Source organism: Bos indicus x Bos taurus, chromosome 27 (assembly GCF_003369695.1).
Source record: "Bos indicus x Bos taurus breed Angus x Brahman F1 hybrid chromosome 27, Bos_hybrid_MaternalHap_v2.0, whole genome shotgun sequence".
NCBI lineage: Eukaryota > Metazoa > Chordata > Mammalia > Artiodactyla > Bovidae > Bos > Bos indicus x Bos taurus.
In genome coordinates, this window is record NC_040102.1 from 5946556 (window position 1) to 5969183 (window position 22628).

General features: G+C 53.4%; 1 protein-coding gene across 1 annotated transcript; it reads right to left on the reverse strand.

The window, feature by feature from the left end:
* Positions 1-2919: 2919 nt before the first annotated feature.
* Positions 2920-22576, reverse strand: XKR5 (XK related 5). The gene is made up of 7 exons (XM_027530066.1): positions 22262-22576; positions 20131-20314; positions 14205-14389; positions 12410-12619; positions 11584-11753; positions 7969-8080; positions 2920-6164 (listed from the first exon to the last, which is right to left on the reverse strand). The coding sequence occupies exons 1-7, from the start codon at positions 22317-22319 to the stop codon at positions 5092-5094; spliced, it is 1992 nt and encodes a 663-aa protein (XP_027385867.1). The 5' UTR covers positions 22320-22576; the 3' UTR covers positions 2920-5091.
* Positions 22577-22628: the final 52 nt, after the last annotated feature.

Consider the following 22628-nt stretch of genomic DNA (forward strand, 5'->3'; position numbering starts at 1 on the left):
ATTCTCTTACCAAATATTCCATCTCTTAAAGTAAATTAAAGGCCCGTATAGTCAAAGCTATGATGTTTCCAATAGTCATGTCCGGATATGAGAGTTGGACCATAAAAAAGGCTGAGCATCAAAGAATTGATGCTTTCAAATTGCAGTGCTGGAGAAGACTCTTGAGAGTCCCTTGGACTGCAAGGAGATCAAACCAGTCAGTCCTAAAGGAAATAAATCCTGAATAGTCATTGGAAGAACTAATGCTGAAGCTGAAACTCCAATACTTTGGCCACCTGATGTGAAGAGCCGACTCATTGGAAAAGACCCTGATGCTGGGAAAGATTGAGGGTAGGATGAAAAGGGGGTGACAGAGGATAAGATGATCGGATGGCATCACTGACTCAATTGACATGAATTTGAGAAAACTCTAGGAGATGGTGAAGGACAGGGAAGCCCGGCATGCTGCAGTCCATGGGGTCACAAGGAGTCAGACACAACTCAGCGACTGAACAGCAACAACAAAAAGATAAAATGTTGCCTTGAAATCCAAAATTCTCAGGTCTGGATGTCATTCTCAATAACACTGGTTATTTTTTGGTTGGTCTGTGTTCTCCTAGTTTCGGCTTGAAGGATACACTAAGAACAAAAATCCATATTGTTTATGCTGTTCCCCTCTTCCCATCCCCCCACCCCCAGCCTTGCCAATTTGTAAACAAATCAGAAAAAAAAAAAAAATCCCCAGTGGGCTGGAAACCTGTCCATGGTTTGCGCCAGCTGGAAAGAATTGCGTTCCACCAAGATTTAGACCCCATTTATAATGGAAACCCTGACGGGCAGTGTTGTAATTATAGTCTTGCCGTAATGAATGTATCTCTGTGGTCAGTCGTGGATTTTTCCATGGTATTTTTCCATGGGAGATTTCCTCCCTGGGAGATGTTAACTTAAAATCTGGACTATAGCTTTGACTTCAGAGCAGACTTCTCCTGGCATCAGCGGAGCTTAAAGTCGACCATCATATTGGCTTTCGTAGACAGCGTTAGCAAGGGGGACATTAGTCAAGTTGAGTTTTGCAAGATTGATGGGGCTGGGGGATAAGAGTTTGGTGCTGGAGGACTGTATTTTGGGAACCTTGCATTGTTGCCCAGATTTTTAAACCAGAGACTGTTTTCTCTGCTGAGTGGCTACATGAAGTAGGAAAAAGTGTCTAGAGTGGAGAGGTATCAAGGTGACCAGTCATCCTGATCGGCCCGGGAGACTATCTGGTTTAACTCTAAAATCTCACATCTCAGGAAACCCCCAGTTTTAGGGAAACCAGGATGGTCGGTCATCTTAAAAAGTGGGTGAAATTGAATCAAAGTCTACAACGGAGCTGAGTTTTAAAGTAAAATCCTTTCTGTGTGTTTAAAAAAACTCAAGTGTCATCAGCCCTTAGCTTGAGAACTGAATTGGGGGCATGGGAGCGGGGTCTCAGAAGGAATAAGGTCTCAATCTCACGCTTGGCTCGGCACAATAGAGTATGAAAAACCCAAGACGCCACCACGCTGTGTAACGATTTCTTACGCTGACCGATCCCACTCTGGAGGCATGAGCAGGACAAGGCGGCTCGAGGTTCGCTGGCCGTCCCAGGAGACGCTCCTGGGGCCCGCAGAGGGAAGGATGCAGGGGCGAAGGCGTCAGGGCTGGCGTGGGAGCCGGGGCGCCTCCTCTGGGCCCCGACTCAGTGCCCTGGGCCTGGAGGTGGCCTTCTGGGTCTCTCTCAGTTCGCTCTGATGGCCTTTTGCAAGGACTGTGGAAGCCTCCGCCTTTTAGGGACTGGGAGGCTGACTGGGTTAGGAAGAAACGGAAGAGTAAGGAATCAAAGCCTAGGCAAAAATGGCCAACACCAGGGACTTCCCTGGCGGTCCAGTGGTTAAGACTTTGCCTTCCAATGTGGGGTGGACGCAGGTTCGATCCCTAGTCAGGGAACTAAGACCCCACATGCTTTGGGGCCAAAACACTAAAACATAAGACAGAAGCAATATTGTAACAAATTCAATAAAGACTTTAAAAGTCATCCATATAAAAAAAAAATCTTAAAGAAAATGGCCAACACAAGATCCCAAAACATGAGGGACCTTTGCACAGGGGTGAGAAGACACACGTGTCAAACCTCCTTCTGACTTCTAAAACCAGGCAGCTTGGGACACAAATATTAAACCCGTTTTGGGGGTTATAAATGCTGAGGTTTCGGGGTAGGAATAGAATCTGTTTCTATAAGCTCAGAGCCTTTGGTAGATGTGTGTTATCTCTGCTGTAGCAGATTCTATAGCTCTGAGGTCCAGCATCGAGACGGAGAAGCAGGGCACACTTAAAATGGCCACGTCCCTGCTTGGGGGCAACTGGTTTAGAGGCAAGCGCGCTACAGTTTGTGAAAGAAGCTGAGAGTGCTGCTGGGGGGAACTGGGCGGGTACTTTCAGTGCCCCCCGCCCCAGGCTGGTCTCCCAAGCTACTGGGCTCGGGGCGCCCACTTTTGGAGAGTTTGTGTCCTCGGCCTTCCCTTTCTGGCAGTGGCGGTGGAGAGCGGGCCCAGGGCATTCACTCCTTGGCCTCCCGTGGCCTGCTCATGGTGGGTTGGCGTTGGTCCTTACCAGCACCAACAGCACAGCACACCCAGGGCTCCACTGCAGTGAGAGGACCCTCCTGGGGCTGGTGCAACCCCCTCCTCCTGCAAGCTAGGGTGCTCTGGTTCCTGAGACTCCAGCCAGAATGGAGTCCCCATTCTGGGGACATTCAGCACACCACCCCCTGATCAGACTGTCGACCAGCCTGTGAACGTAAGAGCCACTTGTGCTCTAGGAGAGCAGGGACCTCAGCAATAAAGGCAGGCGCGTGCAACGGTTTTTTTACAAAAACCCAGACGGTTATTCAGAGGCTTTGCTTACGACCGGCGCAATCTCTAGTCCTTCAGAAAAATCTAGAATTTAATTCCACATACAGGTGTTCTTTGCTTGCTGTAAGCTGTCTGCCAGCCAGGCCTCACCAGGCAAACAGCTGAAGAAAACAGCCTGTCCCAAGGAGCAAACCATCAGAGAAACATTCGTGGAGACCAAGCCTGATTTCCTCAGCTTCTGGAGAGCCCGTTTTCCCTCCTTTGTGTGGGACATGCGGGCAGTCGGTAGCAGCCAATTCTGCAAGTCCTTGCATTGCTTCCTATGCAGCTTCAAGGGAGAAGGGAGTGAGGTAGGCTTAAAGAAACAAGAAAAGAAGGTGCGACAGCAGATATGAGATAAATGTCCTCAAGCAAATATCTGGGGGCAGCCTGTACTTTCAAGTGGCCCAGGATGACGGCCACTCACTGAAGCAGGAACATCAACAGAATATATCCAATACGTGAGACTTAGCCTAACAAACAGCCGTGCAATGACTACCGATACCCTGAGGGAGCAGAGAGCAGCCCCTGAATCTGGGAGCTCATTGGATGCTCCCAGCTGGGCCATGTGTTCTGCCATTCACAGGGTCTCACAAGTTATCAGCTTCAGAAGAGGCCACCTAGAGACGGCGACAGAGAAAAAGCAACATTACTGCATGCACTGCAAGATCCACTCCTTCTACCCAAAGGGGCAACGGCTGGCCCGGTTTTCAAGCTCGGCTTCTTTCCCAGTCTGGTCTAGCCTCTGCAGGTGAGCGTGAGCCTCTGCAGGTGCAGGGGCCAGGTCACAGAACTGCACTCGAATCAGAGTGGACACCTACTCCCCAAGGTCCTTCCCAATTCCCGCACCGCGGTCCCAGCCTCGGTCCCTCCTCAGACTCGTCCTGAGATGCCCTGTGGCGCTCATTCCCCATCACCGTGATGAGTCCTGAACCTGCTGGTTCGAGCTCAGGTGGCTCCTGGTGGTCCTCCCCTGAGGACACGTGCAGTGCCATCTCCAAACGTCACGCTTGAGGTGCGCGTGTCCTGACCACGGAGATCCAGACAAGGAGGAGTCGAGTAGAAAGCTCCCTCCAGTGACCGCTTTCTCAAGGTCACACAAAGCATCCAGTTCTTGCCGAGCTTTCGATGTGGAGGCGAAAGGCCAGAAGCCCCGGGTGGAGCCACTGATGCTGTTTTCCGCGTCCTCCTGACAAAGATTCTCTTTGACCAAACCCTGCTCAGGCTCCCCAGAACTTTTCAGCCAAGTCCTCTTTCGTGTTCCTCTCTGCTTTGTCCAGTTCTAGCACGAATCCTGCTACATCAGCTTAGCCAGAACCTCCCACCCTCAGTATCTGATCACCTTCCATACCCAATCGGGTTCCTCACTCACCCGATCCTCCGACCCAGGATGTCTGACCTCACTGGCCTGCATTCAGCAAGCATCCTGTTACACTGGTTTAGCCAGAAGCCCCCTAACCCCGATGTTTCCTCTTTATAATTTTCCATCCACTAAGCCCCACCTGCTCCTCGGCTGTAAACCCCACTTGTCCACACTGAGTTCAGAGTTGAGCCAGTTTTACGCGGAGGCCTCTTCCCCTATTGCAACAGCTCCTGAATAAAATGTTTTCACCACTTCAACTCTGTCCAGCTCTGGCTTTTCTCTGACTCTCCTTCTACGGGACAGAGGCCTGAGGTGTCCTGAGGCTTACAAGGGATTTCATAAAATAACAGCTAAAATACATTAAAAAGAAGAGTGATTAATAACCACTTAAGTGTTATTAACAGAATAAAATAGGACTCTGGGTTTTACCCTTGAGTTTACTGGGGAAGCCACAGGAAGGATCATAGAGTTTGTCAGGGGCTTCCCTGATGGCTCAGATGGTAAGGAATCTGCCTGCAACGCAGGAGAGTCAGGTTCAATCCCTGGGTCAGGGAAGATCTCCAGGAGGAGGGAATGGCAACCCAGAAGCAGGTGACTGGAAGGAAGCTTTATCGTTGTCGACTCCCTCACGGTGTTAAGAGAAGGACTCCTATGCGAAGTGTGGCGTGTGGTGCTTGCAGGGGACCTTAGAAACAATCTAATCCGGTTCCCTCGTTTTCAGGCTGAGCGGACAGACGTCCGGAGGGGCTGTGACATACTCAAGGGTGGAGGTGTCGGGAGTCCCCATCCCAGCGACCAGCCTGATGGGCCGGCCTGTGGGTCACCTACTGATCGTGCTCAGTGGAGAAAACCTCGGCCGTCAGCCTCGCCCTGCGGCCGCAGCCCCCGGCGGGTGCCGTGCACCGGGGTGGACGTGAGGCAGGGTGCGTCGTCCGCGGGCCTCGGGTGCACCTCGGGCAGCGGCCTCTGGGTGCCAGCGGCGACAGGGCGACGCTGGGACTCCCGCTGCCCCCGGAGCCCCGCGCCGCCCCGGGCCCGGCCGCTGGGCTGCAAGCGTCCTCCGGGGCCTAAGATGGGGCTGATGTCGGCCACGCTGAGGGGAAAGCGCTCGGTGGCTGGCTGGGCGGAGCTGCCCAACCCCAGCCCCCTCCCGGAGAGGGGCGTCGGCTCCGCGGGGGAGGGTAGCGCCCCTTCGGCGGTGGCGCTGAAGTACAGCGTGGAGCCGCCCTGCCCGCCCTCGCCCCCCGGATGCCCCCCTGCACCCCTCGCCCCCGGGGCGGCCCGGGATCCCTCCTCTGAGCCGCCCTCCCACCGTGCAGCTGACGGCTGCTGGGCTGGAGCTCGGTCAGGACTCTGGCTGTCAAAAGACAGGTAACTTGAGGTCTCCTCAGCCTCTGCTTTGGGGACCACTGGAAACTCCGAGCCTTCCTCTGAGGTTAGAGGGTCCTGGGGTGATGAAGGGGGCTCCTGCTGCGGGGGTGGGGGCGTCCTCCCCTCGCTGTGGTGTTGGCTCAACCCCCACTCAGGGGAGCAAAAGCGGGCCAGGCCGTCTTCTCCAAAGGCTGCATTGATCTTTGACACGTTCCCTGTCTTCAGAGCGAGCTTCACCAGCAGCCAGTGGTGGCGGCTAAGCAAAGAGGCCTCCCCCGCTGTCTGGCTTTCCAGCCCAGCCTCTGGGGGTGTCCACTGTGGGCTTGGGGGTTTCTCCAGGCTTGGGAGCTCACTGGTTTCCTCTGGGCAGGGCCCCAGGCTGTCCAGTCCCTCCCCAGCTGGGCCGGGGGCTTGTGGAGAAGAGTCTTCTTCTGCTTTATTACCCTCTGTGGGGCCACAGGACGTGTGTACACAGCCCCGCCAGATGTCTGTGGATTTCGGATGCAGCAGGCTGTAGTAAAGGACCAGCGAGACACTGCCTGCAAAACAAGGTAGGGGAAAAAAAGCACAAGGTTACGTTCTTTGAAGTCCTACATCCTCCCTGTGGTTTGCAGAATTCTAGGGTCTGCAGTTTTGAGTAGAGTAATATCATTTGGGATCCAAAACAGGACTCTTGTTGGAGCATCAGAAGTGGGTATTTGGGGGAATTTACGTATGTTCCAGCTCCAATAGGGCTTCCCAGGTGGTGCTAGTGGTAAAGGATCCACCTGCCAATGCAGGAGATGCAAGAGACACAGGTTTGATCCCTGGGTTGGGAAGATCCCCTGGAGAAGGAAATGGCAACCCACTCCAGTATTCTTGTCTGGAGAATTCCATGGACAGAGGAGACTGATGGGCTACAGTCCATGGGGTCGCAAAAGAGTCAGACACAACTGAGTGAGTGTGCATCCATACACACACATACACACATACACAGTTCCAATAAACTGCAAATGTTTCTACCCTTAAAAAAATTTAAGAACAGAGTTTAAATCTTAGAGATTTTATGACTTCTTCCTTGAAGGAGGCTCCAACCGAGTCCTCTAGGTGTATGCGGGCATGTATGTGAGACAGAGAGAGAGGTTTGATAGAAAAGGTAATTTCACTTTCAGAAAACCAGGTCAAATACTCAGAATACAACCATCCACATACCGATGATGGATTCCAAAGTGAAGGGAGAGAGAGATAATCATTTCACAAACAAGACCCAAGCAGAGGTTAAACATACCCATCAAAACCCCCATATCAAGGAATTTCCACGAGCAGCAACAAAACTTCCTTTGTGCACAAACATCTGAATCACATTGTTGTCAGCTTCATTTATTTTGATCAGAAGTGTTGACTGCGGCAATAATTTATTTAGCAGAGCATTCCAGTAATCCTCCCACGTTATTTCCAGTTTCCTGTTGTACTGGACCAAGCGCCGGGTTTCAGGGAGCTTGTAATAAACAGTGTGAAGCCTGATACGGGGGCGGGGGTTGGGGGGTGGTGTGAGCAGGGCCAGGAAACGCAGCAAGGATGCAGCTAGAAGGAACCCAACAGGCGTCCCCTCGCCTGCTCTCAGCATCTCTGGGGGAATGCAGTCAGAACTCCTAATGGAGGGTGACCCAGTGTTGTCTCTGCAGGGGACACGGCTCAGGCCATTTCCACCCAGTGTCTTGAGTCCTCACGGTCAGTGGGCAGGAGGGATTGTTCCCCTTCTGCTATGAGGAGCCCCCTGAGACCAAGAAAGGGGAGCTGACCCCGTCCGTACTCCATCCTGCCAGTCGCAGGGCTGTGTGTGTTCAGTGAAGACAGACTTTCCTCAAAAGTCTGCTGTTTAACTGGTTTCTTGGTGGCAGCCCCAGGCTGGCATGTAGTAGGCACTCAACAAATGTTTATCCAGGCAGCTCAAGATGGAAGCTGGAGCTGCTGCTTTATAGCCTGGGCTCCACCTCCCCACTGAAGACTCTAGTCCAGGGCACTGGACACTCGGGAGTTCTGCTGCCTCCGGAAGCTGGGGGCAAGGGCCAGTTGGCCTGGCTCTGCCTGAGCCCCTCCAGCCTCACCAACAGGCCACCTCTGGGGCGGCCCCTGCTTGGTTTGCGGCTCTGAGCACAGCTGAGCTAAGGAGACAAAGGCCGATCCAGGCCCTCACGCCTGCAGAGGTGGCCTGGCCATCCTCAGTGCAGGGCCTGGCCCTGGTCTCTACCCAGCCACTTCCGAGCCCCAATTCCTACCCCTGGGGTGAGCTGACCGCAAAGAAGCAAGTTGTGGGAGGTGGGTGGGGGACAGAGGGGCAGCGAAGGCGACCTCGGGGCTCACCGATCAGAAATCCAGACAAGACGCCTGCAACGGCCCCCAGGCTGGTCCACGAGGCCCCCTGGAGAAAGTCCGTCGCCAGCAGCACGAGGATGATATTTTCGAGCAGCATCACCTGTGAGAACAGCAGAGTCAGCACACCCGGGCAGTGCATGCGGCCTGGGCACGCTCCCGCCCTGCAATCTCCTGCAGCCCCCTTCAGGGCTGGGGGCTCCCGCTGCTGACCGGGCCCCCCTAGCAGCAGGGCAGGGCTGAGTGAGCCTCTCCTGCCAAGGGGGCCCTCCTGTTCTCACTGCAGCTCACTAAGTGTCTGCAGAGGCAGAAACGCACAGAAAACGGAAGGGCACGGTTCACAAGGCCGCAGGGGTCCCTTTGGTGAGTCGGGTGGGGCTGACAGGGAATTCTGTTTGCTGCTTTATCTGTTGCATAGTCTCATGTTAACTGTATACACATGTTAGTTTTATCATGAGATAATTAAAAGTATCTGCAGAGCTCACAGTGACACTGGATTCCAGTGAGTCACAAACGTTCATAACAATTTCAGAATTTTTTTTTTCCCCAAATATTTGCCCGAGACACCCATCTCCTCCCGGCCCTGGACACCGGAGTCATGGTTCTTGGTCTTTTGGGCCTGGACTGAATAATCACCAGCTTCCTGGTTCTCCAGCTTGTGGAGGGCGACTGTGGGACTTGGTGGCGCTGTAATTGCATGAGAAAATCCCTATACCAAATCAATTACGAATCTAGACATATCTCACTGGTTCTGTTTCTAGTGGTTGCGTTTGTCAGGGCCCTCCAGAAAAACAGAACCAACAGGAGGTGAATGCAACCACTTCCCACTGACAAAGATGCTCTTCTGGACCAAACTTGACTCAGACGGGCTCCTCTGAGTGCTCTGCTTGGCCTATAACAACTGCAGACCTGAAGCAGAAACGACTGTTGAAACCAACACTAACGTACTTTCTAATAGCTCAAGCCTGCATCCCCAGCGTGGTGACCCAGCCCCAAAGAAGTTCCTGCCTGAGAAAGCTCGGTGCTGTCCGGAGCACTTACTGTTTGTTCTGGAAAAAACCTGGTCATAAGGCAAGAGCCGCCCAGACCCTTCCACGCAGGGGAGCTACTTTAGAAAGCCTGCAATTACACATATTTTCTCTGCTCCTCTGAAATGTCAGTCTTTGACCGCCCAGAGCTGTCTTCTCCAGGACCTGAGAACCAGCCCTCGGAAACACAAACATCCCAGGAGACGACTCTCCCAGCTCTGTATATGTGTTAGTTGCTCAGTCATGTCCGACTCTTTGTGACCCCATGGATTATAGCCCGCCAGGCTCCTCTGTCCATGGGATTTTCCAGGCAAAAATACTGGAGTGGGGTGCCAGTTCCTTCTCCAGGGGAGCTTCCCGACCCAAGGATTGAACCCAGTTCTCCCACACTGCAGGCAAATTCTTTACTATCTGAGTCACCAGGGAAACCCAGCTCTGAAGTGTGTTAACGCTGCCTCCCGTCATGAATACGTGGGAAGTGTGTTAACGATGGTGTGCAGATGGTGTGCAGTCACTCCCCGACTTTGGCGGAGACCACACCGTTCCCTCCCCCCGTTCCCCCTTTAAAACGTGCAGTCGCCTCCGCGTCAATGGAGGTGAGGGGTCAGTCCATGCGGGATGCCTCTGCTTGTTGCAGTTGAGTTATCAGCATCTGTGTCCCTCGCCTTTCCTCCGTGTCTGGATGTGTTATCTCAGCACCATCCACATGTGCTCTCCCTTGGGCGCCCCCTGGGTTCCACAGCCTTCACTGTGCTTCTGCGGCTTCTCCCCACTCGAAACTTCCGCACTGTCTAATTTCTGCCTCTCCTGCTTGATCGCTCTGAGCTCAGTGGCCCAGTGCCTAAGACGGCTGGAAAGAAGGAAGCACTTTTCTCCCTTCCTTGTATGATGCACGTGCGCTCAGTCACTTCAGTCATGGCTGGCTCTGGGCGACCCCTGCACTGGCGCCCGCCAGGCCCTCTGTCCATGGCATTCTCCTGACAAGAACACTGGAGTGCGTTGCCATGCCCCTCTCCAGGGAATCTTTGGGACCCAGGGATTGAATCCGAGTCTCTTGCTTCTCCTGCATGGCAGGCAGATTCTTTACCCAGCGAGCCACCTGGGAAGTCCCCCTTCCTTGTATAACGGCCCCTGAAACTCCCAGGACACGATCTGCTGACGAGGGTGCGAATGTGACAGAAGCAAGCAGAACCAGCCAATGTGAAACGCCTCCTCATTTGGTTCTGCTTCTCAGGGTGCCTCTGGACATCAGCACGTGAGCGTGATGCTCCCACAAACGGACAATGAAATTCACCCTCTTTTATTCGCAGTGTGTGGGCTAAGCTGGACCACACACCCAGCCCTCAGCCCACACGGTGTGAGGGGCCTGGTTACTCCCCATTTCCAGATGTGGAGACTGAGGCCTGGCATGACTCACCCAGTATCGTGGGTCCTCTGTGGGCCTGTGGCCTCGGGGGTCAGCGAGCTCTACGGGGCTCTCCTAAACCCGGAGGTGACCACGCCGTCACCTGCCCTGGACCGGACCTGCCTCCCCGGCTTTTCCCTTCTTCACTCTGGTCTCTGTCCTGAAGCGCCGGCACCTCTGAAAGTCTCAACTTCTATTTTTGGTAAAGGCCACTCTTGGTTTCTTATTTCAGTCCAAGTTTATTATTTTATTTACTCTTCATAGGGACCCTGAAAAGTAGGTAGGTCTTAACATTATTCTCTCAGCGACACCAAGAGGTGAGTTTCTGAAGCGCTGATGAAAAAATAGGTCCAGAGAGTCTAAATTCTCAGTCACAGCTGGTAACGGTTAATGACAGAGCCAGGGTCCCATGGAAGCCGTCTGGTTCCAAAGCCTCAGCTCTGAAGCTTGTGGCTGATCCAGGCTCTCCTTTGCCTTCTGCAATACAGCTCAACTTCCTGCCTCTCGTCAAAAGTGTCCCTGGTCATCCGAGCAGGAAGTGATAATCCTCTGAGATTCAGACACTGCTTTCTCTGCTGGCATTGGTCCACATTCTGCCTCTCTATTATTATTTGGGTACAAATAATATACATGCATGCACGCCCACGTTCCACGTATACAGTAAAGTTAGGACCACTTGCCGTGTAGAACGTGACCATCCTGTTTCTGGAGGGGCCGTCCCAGAGATTATTTATTATTATTTGGGTACAAGCTTATTTCCTCCAATGGACTAGAAGCTGCCTACAGATAAGCATTACGTCACCTTTGTGTTTTTAACACTATCTATGACCACAGCTATGACTCAGCAATTGAGCTGATTGACAAGGATGTCACGCATATGACAAAGAATAGAACTGTGATTATATTTATCAGATGGGCTGATGTAGAGAGCCGCTGAAAAGCATCACCAAATACACCACAATCCTCGCTATGATAACTACGTGGAAACAGACATCTGCTTGCTCCTTTCAGAGACCATCATCTCTGCTCAAGACTATAATTTTTTTTAGAGTTTTTCCGAAAATCAAGCTATTCCTTCATAATAGATATGTGTGCACAATTGCACACATGCACACACACACACAGACATGCACGCCCACGTTTCATGTATACAGTAAAGTTAGGATCACTTGCCGTGTAGAAAGTGACCATCCTGTTTCTGGAGGGGCCGTCCCAGACGTTGAGGTAGCAGAGGATGAACACGGCACCCATGAGCAGGTTGAAGAGCCTCCAGTGGCAGGTGCTGTCCACGATGTCGCTCTGCTGAGCCACGAGCCAGAAGGTCATCACCAGCCAGTGGGCACCTGGAGAGAGCAGCCCCGGGAGTTAGGGCCCAGAGAGGGGGCAGGGCTGGGGGAAGAAGGAGGGGTGGGGCAGGGACTCGGAATCCGGGGGCATAACCCTCCTCTCTGTTCTGACTGCGTGTGACTCGGCATCCAAGGAGACAGATGAAAACCCAGGAGAGATCCAAGGGACACAAAACATTTGCATGTTTAATGTCACGTGAGCCTTCGTGCATTCCTCTCTCCCTGGACACTCAGGGCATCCCTCCACATTCCTGAACCTGGGCTGGCCGAGACCGCTTTGCCGGGCAAAATTCAGCCAAAGTCGTGCTGATCCAGGTCTGGGCTAGATTTAAGAGGACTGGCCACTCCCACCCCCTTGTTCTTGGAATTCTCAGCTGCCACGTCTGAAGCCAGCTGGCTCTCCTGCATGGACAGGGTGGAGGGGCCCCGGATGCAGGATGTCTAAATAGCCAGCCCAGGGAAGCCCCTCTGTGGGTCCAGATACCTGCAAGCCTACAGGGATGGTGTGAGGACCCTGCAGGCAGGAAGCCCCAGTGAATCCCGGTCGGCCCTCAGAGGCCGGGTCGTTGCTCACCAATGGTTCTTTTCAGGCATTAAGCTCTGGGGTTGCTTGTCATGCAGCAGTAGACTGTCGGGACAGAAGCTCAGCTTACCTGCGACAACCAGCACCCAGACGCGGTAAGCCCAGAAGAAGAGAACCAGGCTGAGGACGCGAGCCCCGACCATGCCCATCCTCCAGAGCTGCTGGCAGCCAAGGGCTGTCCAGGGTGCAGAGGAGTGGTCCGGCTTCATGGAGCGCAGGGATCGGGCGTAGCACACCAGGGCCCAGGAGAGCGTGGTCCAGGAGCACAGGGCACTCACTCCTGGAAGGCAAGCGGGACCCTAGGACCGCTAACCAACAGAACCTGCCTTCACAGAGGGCACCGCCACCTCCATGCAAACATGCAGGTCTGTCTCCATGCAGAAGAAACAAGGACTTGGGTACTCCTCCCCACCAAGGCAGGCTGGGCTCTCCGTGGGTTCACACTTAAGAAAAAAGGCTCAAGGGCTTCCCTGGTGGCTCAGTGGTAAAGAAGCCATCTGCCAATGCAGGAGACATGGGTTTGATCCCTGGTCTGGGAAGAAGATCCCATGTGCTAGGGAGCAACTCAGCCCGAGCACCACGACCACTGAGCCTGTGCTCGTGAGCCCGGGAGCCGCACCTACCAAGCCCACCTGCCACAACTACTGAAGCCCCTTCACCTGGACCCTGTGCCCCACAACAGGAGAAGCCACTGCAATGAGAAGCCCATACTCCACCACTAGAGGGTAGCCCCCACTCAAAGCAACCAGAGGAAAGCCCACACAGCAAAACGAATACCCAGGGCAATCAATCAATAAATAAATAAAATTATTAAAAAAAAAAGCAGCCCAGCCACTTTCCCTCGAGCACCTCTGGTTTATGACGAAGCAGCTCTTAACAGCTCTGAACATGGTATTTCATCTCAGTTGTACTTTGCAGTTCAACCCATACGCATGCATGTATGTTGTGTCCAACTCTGCAACCCCTGGTGAGCCATAGCTTAAAAGGCTCCTCTGTCCGTGGGATTCTCCAGGCAAGAATACTGGAGTGGGTGGCCATGTCCTCCTCCAGGGGAATCTTCCTGACTCAGGGATCAAACTCACGTCTCTTCTATCTCCTGCACTGGCAGATGGATTCTTTACTACTTGTGCCACTTGGGAGGCCCTCAGTCCATACAAAGGAGGTGTAACCAGATAAACAAGACCAGAACAGTAGGGGGTGCCAGGCCCGGAGGAGACACCCTGAGCCCTGGCCTGAGTGCCAGCACCTCTGCTGGCGCCCGAGGTGTTGATCCCACTGCTCTCAAGGGGTGAGGCTCAGGCTGCACAGAGTTAGTCCCAGGAGAAACAAACATACTGATCTCACAAGGGGCAGCATAGGCCTCCCCAAGGTGCTTTCAGGGTCCTCTCACCACCTGCAACTTTCCTCTCACGGACCAACCCCCACGAAGGAAGTCCACCCCCTGGGAACTCACCGCCCCAGACAAAAGCCAGTTTTAACCATCACCTTGGGCATTGTAGGTAACATCCCTGGTGGCTCAGATGGTAAAAGAATCTGCCAGCAATACAGGAGACCTAGATTTGATCCCTGGGTTGGGAAGATCCCCTGGAGGAGGAAATGGCAACCCACTCCAGTGTTCTTGCCTGGAGAATCCCATGGACTGAAGAGCCTGGAGGGCTACAGTTCATGGGGTCGCAAAGAGTCAGACACGATTGAGTGACTCACACTTTCACTTTTTCACTTTTGTGCACCGTAGTGAGCTTGGGCTGCCCTAACTCTGCCTAACAGGGGACATCTTAGGTTGCCAGGGTTTGCTAAACAAGGAGTTAGCTTCTGTCCCCCATGAGAAGTCAGGCAGTCTGCGGTCTGGGGTGGAAGTCACTCACCTGGCACGGGAGCAGTGAAGTCAGAGGCGAGGAAAACGTATGTTTGGACCAGCAGGTGGGGCCCGACCTGAAGCAGGGCTTCGAGGAGGTGCAGGGCCGCCAGGTCTGCCTCCCACAGCAGCAGCCGGGCCTGGGGGACGGCCTGCCCTTCCTTCCAGAGGCTGGAGGACACAGCGTCCCAATGCCTGGGGCGGAGGAGGGCCAGGACTCAGAACCGCACTGCAAGGGCTCAGTTGGACCCCTCTCCTGGTGTATCACCTAGAGACCGAGAGCGTTCTAGGGCCTAGCCCGCCACGTCCGCATCCCAGGTCCCTGAGCCCTGACTCTAGGCTGAGGGTGGTGCTTCTGTTCCCAGTGTAGGAATCCTGCCCAGCTGACCTCACTCTGCCCACACATGGAAGGGCTGCTGGGTTGGGAGCTGGGAGCAGACAGGTTTGCTGGGGCTCTCACTGAGCCCTGCGAATCCTGAGCTAAGCCTGAGCCCCCTCCCCGAGCCCAGGGCCGCCAGTGTTAGTCGCTCTGTGTGACCCCCTGGACTGTAGCCCGCCAGGCTCCTCTATCCATGGGATTCCCCAGGCAAGAATATGGGAGTGGGTTGCCATGCCCTTCTCCAGAGCCTCTCACGATGGGAATTAATGCAGTCCCGTTGGACAGCAGGGAGGGCAGGGGGCTACTGGAGGGTCTGCAAGACCAGGCTGACCCAGGTACAGGGACACACTGGCTCCTCCAGGGGGCGGGCCACATTCCTCACATCCAGGAAAAGGAGTCAACACAAGAGGAAAAAAAAAAAAAAAAAGTCAGTAAGTGTTTCTGTTTCATTCTACTTTCGATAAGCCCACCCTTGAAACCTTTCCTGATGCTTCAGACTCATGCAAGCTGACCAGAGGTGCCATGGACCACGATCCTGTGCCACCTGGACAGTCATGCATGTATAAAAATGTCACTGGAGGCTCTGAGGACTTAAGGTTTTCATAGCAAATTCCCCCTCACCCTCCCAGGGGCAGGAACAAGGTGATCCCTACACCTGCCTGCAGCGGGGACAGGCATGCCCGCCAAGTCCACGGGCGATCGCAAACTTCAGTCCTATCCAAGTTAAGAAAAACTGGAAATCATTTAAATTTACTGATTTCTGAACCAGAGCTGGGTGTGCCTTTCAAGTCACCCCAAACGCCCTCTCTCTCTGATCTCTGGCCAACGTTTCTTCGGCCAGAACAGGAGGGGGTCCTCTTTGAAATGTTCTTAATCAGGGTACCGAGAGCCCAGGAAAGGGGCTCAAGAGAAAACAGCTTTCCTTTTTCATGACTTGGATCCCGGAGTGAAGTGATTTCTCACTGAGTCTTTGAAGCTGTGATCTCTGACCCAAACAGAATGTTAAGAAAAAGCAGATGAAGCCAAACCTGTAGCTGCCCTTCGGGTCCTGAATCCTCAGTTCTGGGGACACCCCAGCCCCCCTTCCTACCCTCCCAGCTGCCCCTGTTCATTCAGCAGGCATCTTTATGGGCTGCTTCCACCTGCTGGAGACTGCAGAGGCCACAAAAGAAACTGAAGACCTCTAGAAGCCCAAGAATCAGTTATGGAAAGAATGCCGCACACACGCGCCAAGTTTTAAGCAGGAAGAAAGATGTGCCAAAATGAGAGGGGTGAGAGGGGTCCTGGGAGAGAGGACAAGGTGGGCATAAAACGCCCAGTGGCATGGTCATGGACCCTTCTCCCCCAGGCCCTGGCAACCACCATTCCAACTTCTCTCTCTATGGTTTCGGCCACTCTAGACACCTCATGTAAGTGGAATTATACAACATGTGTCTTACTGCATCATGTCCTCGAGACTCATCCATACTGTAGCATGTTACGGAATTTGCTTCTGTTTTCCATTGCATGTATAGACCACACTTTACTTATCCATTCATCCGTTAATAGACACTTGGGTTGCCTCATGTTTTGGCTATTTTGAATGATGCTACGAACGTAGGTGTACAAAGATCTCTTCAGGACACTGCTTTCAACCTGTTTGGATATTTACCGAGAAGTGGAATTGCTGGATTATACGGTAATTCTATGTTTAAGTAATTGAGGAACTACTATACTGCTTTCCAGAGCAGGCAATGGCACCCCACTCCAGCACTCTTGCCTGGAAAATCCCATGGACAGAGGAGCCTGGTGGGCTGCAGTCCATGGGGTTGCTGACAGTCGGACACGACTGAGAGACTTCCCTTTCACTTTTCACTTTCATACATTGGAGAAGGAAATGGCAACCCGCTCCAGTGTTCTTGCCTGGAGAATCCCAGGGACGGGGGAGCCTGGTGGGCTGCCGTCTATGGAGTCGCACAGAGTCGGACACGACTGAAGCGACTTGGCAGCATACTGCTTTCCACAGTGCCTACACTATTTCAGATGGCCACCAACAGTACACAAGGGTTCTAATTTCTCCACATCCCTGCTAACATGTCCCCCCCCCCCTTTTTTTTGTGTGTGGTGGTGGGGGATAGTAGCCATCCTAATGGGTGTGAAGTGGTATCTCATTATGGTTTGATTTGCATTTCCCTAATGGTTAGTGAAGTTGAGCATCTTTTCATGAGCTTATTGATGGGAATGTAAATTACAAACTTTTAAATGTTAAATTTTATACCCATCGATATTAAGCTTGCCTTACATATCCTTAAAGCTCATCTCAACTTTCTTTGTAATAATTTTTCCCTTCCACTAAACAAATATTTTTAACCCAAAACACAGGCTCAGGATGAGATGGATTAGGTATTCTTCTATGATCTCATGTTGAGTTTACAAATGCATTTGTTAACTTAAAAACTTTTTACTCGTTGGTAACATATAGCATTAGAGTAGAAATATAAAAACAAAATAGAAAAATGTAACTGACTTTGTTTAAACAAGTAGTTACTAATGTCAAGTTCTTTTGAGCAGTCAGACTTAACATTATCTGTATTATTTGGAATTAAACAAAACAATACATGGGACTTCTCTGGCAGTCCAGTGGTTAAGACTCTGCACTTCCAATGCAGGGGACACAGATTCAATCCCTGTACCTGATGGGGGAACTAAGATCCCATGACATGTGGCCGGAAAAAAGAAAAAAAAGGAAAACATTTATGTTTTAACTCCTTGAACTTTTTATAAGCTACTTTACATCAGGAAGTTTTTGTTTAATTGGTTTCTCTGTAGTTAGTACAGTCTTCTGTATTGTATCGAGCCGCATGTGTGCTAGGTCATTCAGTCATGTCTGACTCTTTGTGACCCCATGGACTGTAGCCCATCAGGTTTCTCTGTTCATGGGATTCTCCAGGCACGAAATGGAGTGGGTTGCCATTTCTTCCAGGGGACCTTCCAGACCCAGTGATCAAACTGGGTCTCCTGCATTGCAGGTGGATTCTTTACCATCCAGGCCAGGATCCCTTTTTAAAAAGGTCTGTCTAGTCAAAGCTATGGTTTTTCCAGTAGTCATGTATGGGTGAGAGTTGGACCATCAAGAAAGCTGAGTGCCGAAGAATTGATGCTTTTGAACTGTGGTGTTGGAGAAGACTCTTGAGAGTCCCTTGTACTGCAAGGAGATCCAACCAGTCCATCCTAAAGGAAATCAGTTCAGAATATTCATTGGAAGGACTGATGCTGAAGCTGAAACTCCAATATTTTGGCCACCTGATGCTTAGAGCTGACTCATTTGAAAAGACCCTGATGCTGGGAAAGATTGAAGGCAGAAGAAGGGGATGACAGAAGATGAGATAATTGGATGGCATCACCTACTCAAAGGACATGAGTTTGAGTAAACTCCGGGAGTTGGTGATGGATAGGGAGGCCTGGCGTGCTGCAGCCCATGGGGTTGCAGAGTCGGACCCGACTGAGCAACTGAACTGAACTGAACTGAGGATTGCGCAAACAGAGTTGCCTTGGCTCCACCTAGAGGCGCTTTTACTGAACTGCAGTTTGCTGAGAGGCTTCTTGATTAACCCCGATGGGGAGTCCATTACAAAATTCCGTGTGGATTTGCTTAAAGACAATTCATTATCCAGTGTCTTCTTTGTGAAAGCCAGATATGCTGGTTGCAGGATGAGAAATAGATTTGTTTTCTACTTTAACTTTCAAAGCTTTCTTCTAAGGAAGTAGATTTCAATTTGTTCTTTTTTTTTTTTTTTAAACACAGAAACCATGGAGCTTCTTATGTTAACAAAAGTGAAGTCACTCAGTCGTGTCCGACTCTTTGCGACCCCATGGACTGTAGCCTACCAGGCTCCTCTGTCCATGGGATTTTCCAGGCAACAGTACTGGAGTGGATTGCCATTTCCTTCTCCAGGGGATCTTCCCGACCCAGGGATTAAACCCGGGTCTCCCACATTGTAGACAGGAGCTTTACCGTCTGAGCTACCAGCGAAACTCAGACCCAGACGTATTCACCTCGAGTAACTGTATTTTGCCATTACCTTCTTTTCCAACACTCCCTTCTGCTTCCTGAATGTTCTCACTTCTTTTCTTTCTTCTTGCCTTTTTTTTTTGTCCTTTTAAATTATATATATATATATATATATTTTAGTCACCTTAACTGATTTTTTTAAAATAAGAAGAAATATAGATGACTGGTTGTTCTTCCTAATTTCTAATCTTCATGTCTATTCACTTATTTCCATTTAAAAAAATGTATTTAGTATTCATGACATCATTGGAGAGACTTGGGGAAGAGTAGGGGGTCAGCGTTGGACACCAGCATGAAAGTAGACACGTGAGCCTGACCCTGCCCCACTTCTGAAAAAGGTAGTGGATCGGATGGGCTGGAGGGTCCCCACAGGACCCCAGAAGGCAAACTTATCTGACAGTTATTCAGGAAGCTTCTCTCAAGTGACTGGCACGGACTTCACTCTTCTTCTGAGCTATGACATGTTTGCTTAGGGGAAAGCTGATTCATTTTTTCAAGAGGTGGTCTATCTTTGAGGTCACATGCTTGTTGGCTATAACGTACCAGGTGGTCCCCAGAAGGACTCGAGCCCTTAATGGTTTTCAGACCAAGCTGGGCTGAGAGAAGCATCTGCACACGTGAGTAGTGCCCACGACAGGCTCCAATCCCCCCTGAACCAGAAGGAAAAGCCGCCTCTGCTCTCTCCCCACTGGTCAGAATCTCATCTTTTCAGAGAAACCACACAGCTTGAACACAACGGTCCACCATTAGGCTAAATTGGTGTGGCTGAAAATGCTTTTGGGGCTTTTAGAGATGGAGGGATCTAGCTCAGAGAACCCCAGTGAAATTTGGCTAGCTGCATAATATCTTTATAAGAAGCACCCTCTGGGGTATTCCCTGGCAGTCCAATGTTAGGACTCTGGGCTTTCTCTGCAGAGGCCCCAGGGTTCGATCCTTGGTCAGGGAACTAAGATCCCACATGCCTGGCTGCAAGGCCAAAAAAAAAAAAAAAGAAGCACCCTCTGCCTCCAGCTTGAGATGCACTCCCTCCTCAGAGTCTGCTGAGACACCATAAAACTCACTTCAGTTCCTCTAAAGAAAGCCTTGGGCTACAGCTTGAGGGCATAAAATACCCAGCAGCACAGCCTGAGATCTGAGACTAGACAGCCACTCCTTGGATGGCCTTCCCACCCTGGGCGCCTTCCTGTACCCTGAGCTAAGGGGCTGCACTGGTCTGGTCTCCCACAGGCCAGCCCGCTGAGTACTCGCCTGTCCAGGCTGCTTTTTATGGAAAACTTTGTCCCTGGCACTCAAATGGTTTCTTCTTGCAATAAAAACTTAATGCAAATGTCACCATGCAGCCTACTGCACTGCTTCAATCTGTGCCGCCCTCCTCGGGTGAAGGGGTGGGGTTCACATGGGCTGCCCCGAACCGATTGACTTTCTATGGGTTTCTATGTGTAGAGTGACTCTCCTATCTCAGGTGTAAAGTCACCCAGCGGAGTGAAAGGGGCTGTCTGTTCTTACCGCTTCCACACACCGAGCTGGAGGAGGTGCAGGACCACCAGCAAGCAGCCACCTTGACGTCCATCTTCTCGGAACCAGAGATAGCTCAGGCCCTGGACCAAGAAGCCGGGCAGTAGTACCAAGAGGACCAGCCAGGCCCAGAGGAGGCGGCCTGTGGTGAAGTAGTAAATCACAGCGCAGAGGCCTGGGGCCAAAGAGGAAGGACCAGAGGGTTAGTGGGAGACTGGGGGTGGGGGGCGGGGGAGGGGGGGGCGCCTGGGCAACGCTGCATCCCCAGAGTTGGCCGGGCTGCCTGCTAGACCCAGCCCGGGAGCCGGCAGAGCCCACAAGCAGCCTAGAGGGGAAGGAGGTTGAATGGAAGGGCCAGAGCTACCCAAAGGATCAGACATCATGGTCCGAGAAGGAGACTGCTGGTTCGCATAGGGCAGCATGCACAAAACACTGGGTACTTAGCACGGGCTCATGGGTGCATGAGGCTGTGAACTGCAGCAGCAAGAGGGTACCAGCCCCGGGTACAGACAGGAGCCCTGCAGGTCTGGACTGAGAAGCCCCAGCTTGGGCAGCCCCTCCTTGGTTCACAGGCTCTGTGTTTTGTTGCGTTGCTAAGTCCTGTCTGACTCTTTGAGACCCCCATAGACTGCAGCACACTAGGCTTCTCTGTCCTTCACTATCTCCCAGGGGTCTGCTCAAACTCATGTCCGTTGAGTCAGTGATGTCACCCAACCATCTCATCCTCTGTCGCCCTCTTCTCCTCCCGCCTTCAATCTTTCCCAGCATCGGGGTCTTCTTCAATGAGTGAGCTGTTCACATCACATGGCTGAAGTACTGGCGCTCCAGCTTCAGCATCAGTCCTTCCGATGAATATTCAGGGCTGATTTCCTTTAGGATGGACTGGTTGGATCTCCTTGGTTCTGTCCCCTGCTCTAATCACCTGGCACACACAGCAAACTAGGGTCCCCCAGGCAAAAAGCGTCAGGTGGAGTCACAGCTCCCCAAGCTGAGGAATGCCCAAGCCCTGGCTGGGAGGGAAGGAGGAGGCTGGTCTGCGGGACCCCCTGGAGTGGGTGCTGGGACTGGGGTCCTGTCTCATCGGGGGCGCTGGCCCCGGGCGGGAGTTTAGAGGCAGATCTCAGCCTGGCGCCTCCTCTGTGCACCTTAGAAACCTCAGGGGAACTGCACGGACCGCAGTTCATAAGGGCCCGGCTAACACTAGGTCGGGGGGAGGGGGTGGCGGGCAACTCGCTCCCAGGGGTCAAGTTCAGGGCCCGGCACTCAAACGTGGTGCGAGCTGGGGAGGGGCGACGAACCCTGGGGGTCTCGAAGCTGGAGCCCCATCAAATCCACTCCGCACCCGCCATCCGGGGGGACCCCGCGGAGGAAGAAGCGGCTGTAGGGAGCGGGGCAGAGAGGGGCGGAGGCCTTGGCGCCGGCACTGAAGGAGTTACGCGTTCAAACTGGAAAGGCGCGAAACCGCTCCCCGCGCTAGCTCCTCCGCGGCTGCGGGCCCGCGCTCAGCACTCGGCCTGGGGGTCCCCAGCCGGCCGCCTCCGGCCAGGAGGTGAACTGTCCTCCAGAGCTCCGCGGACGTCGAGCTCGGTCCCACCCCAACCCGGTCCCAAACGGCTCCCCGCGCCGCCCGGACCCCAGGCGGGCGAGGGAGCGGTCAGGGATGAGCAGGGCGCGCCAGGCCCGCGTGCAGCGCCCCGGCCCCGCAGCACCGAGAGGCCTTCTGGAGGGAAGGCTGGGGGGGGGGGGGGGAGGGGGCGGGTCAGACGTTCTCAGACTCCCGGCGAGAATCGCCCGTCCGCTGGGGACGAGGGCTGGGGGTGAGGGGGCAGGGCTGGGGGTCGGGGAGAGGATTGTGCATCCGCAAGGGAGAGGTCTCAGGCACCCGGAGGACCGTGCGTGCAGCGGGGCAGGGGTCCATGCATCCTCCGGGGGATTTACGCCTCCCCAGGAGGGTCACGCGTTCGCGGGGATCCCCGAGGGGCTGGGCGGGGGTGCGGAGTGCCCAGGGCTAGCACTGGCGCGCAGTGCTGGGGTGCAGGGCGCCGCCGTGGCGGGGCGGGGGTGAGGGTCCCCGGGCGTCAGGGTGGGTCGGAGGGGCGAGCATGGCCTGCCCCGCACTCACGCGCGCTCTGCTCGGCCGCCAGCAGCAGGGCGGACAGGCCCAGAACCCCCGCGTGCATCCTCTGCGCCGCCCGCCCGCCTCCTGCGCCCCCGCCCCTTCCCCTCCGGCCGACCCGGGACGGGGAGGTTTCCGGCCGGAGACCCCACTGCAGGTTGCGTTTGGGCTGGGCTCTTCGGCTCAACGTTTTTTCCCGGGTTTCCCTCGGGTTTTTCCCGGGTAACTAGACGGGGTGGAGGGAGGGAAGAGAGGCAGCTTGAGTGGTCTGGTTGCTAAGTCAGGTGAAGCACCGATTACGCCCGGCCTCTGGATGTGCGCAGCAGCGGTCCCCCAGCCCTGTGAGCGGCCCTGGGACAGGACTCGGTGAGTG

Bases quoted from the DNA above. Each gene is read 5' to 3' on its own strand.
- XKR5 (XM_027530066.1), bottom strand. From the start codon at position 22,319: ATGCACGCGGGGGTTCTGGGCCTGTCCGCCCTGCTGCTGGCGGCCGAG. The intron at 20,315-22,261 runs GTGAGTGCGGGG...CTTTGGCCCCAG, and splicing joins GGCGGCCGAGCAGAGCGCGC to GCCTCTGCGCTGTGATTTAC. The intron at 12,620-14,204 runs GTGAGTGACTTC...CTTGCCTTCCAG, and splicing joins CTTCACTGCTCCCGTGCCAG to GAGTGAGTGCCCTGTGCTCC.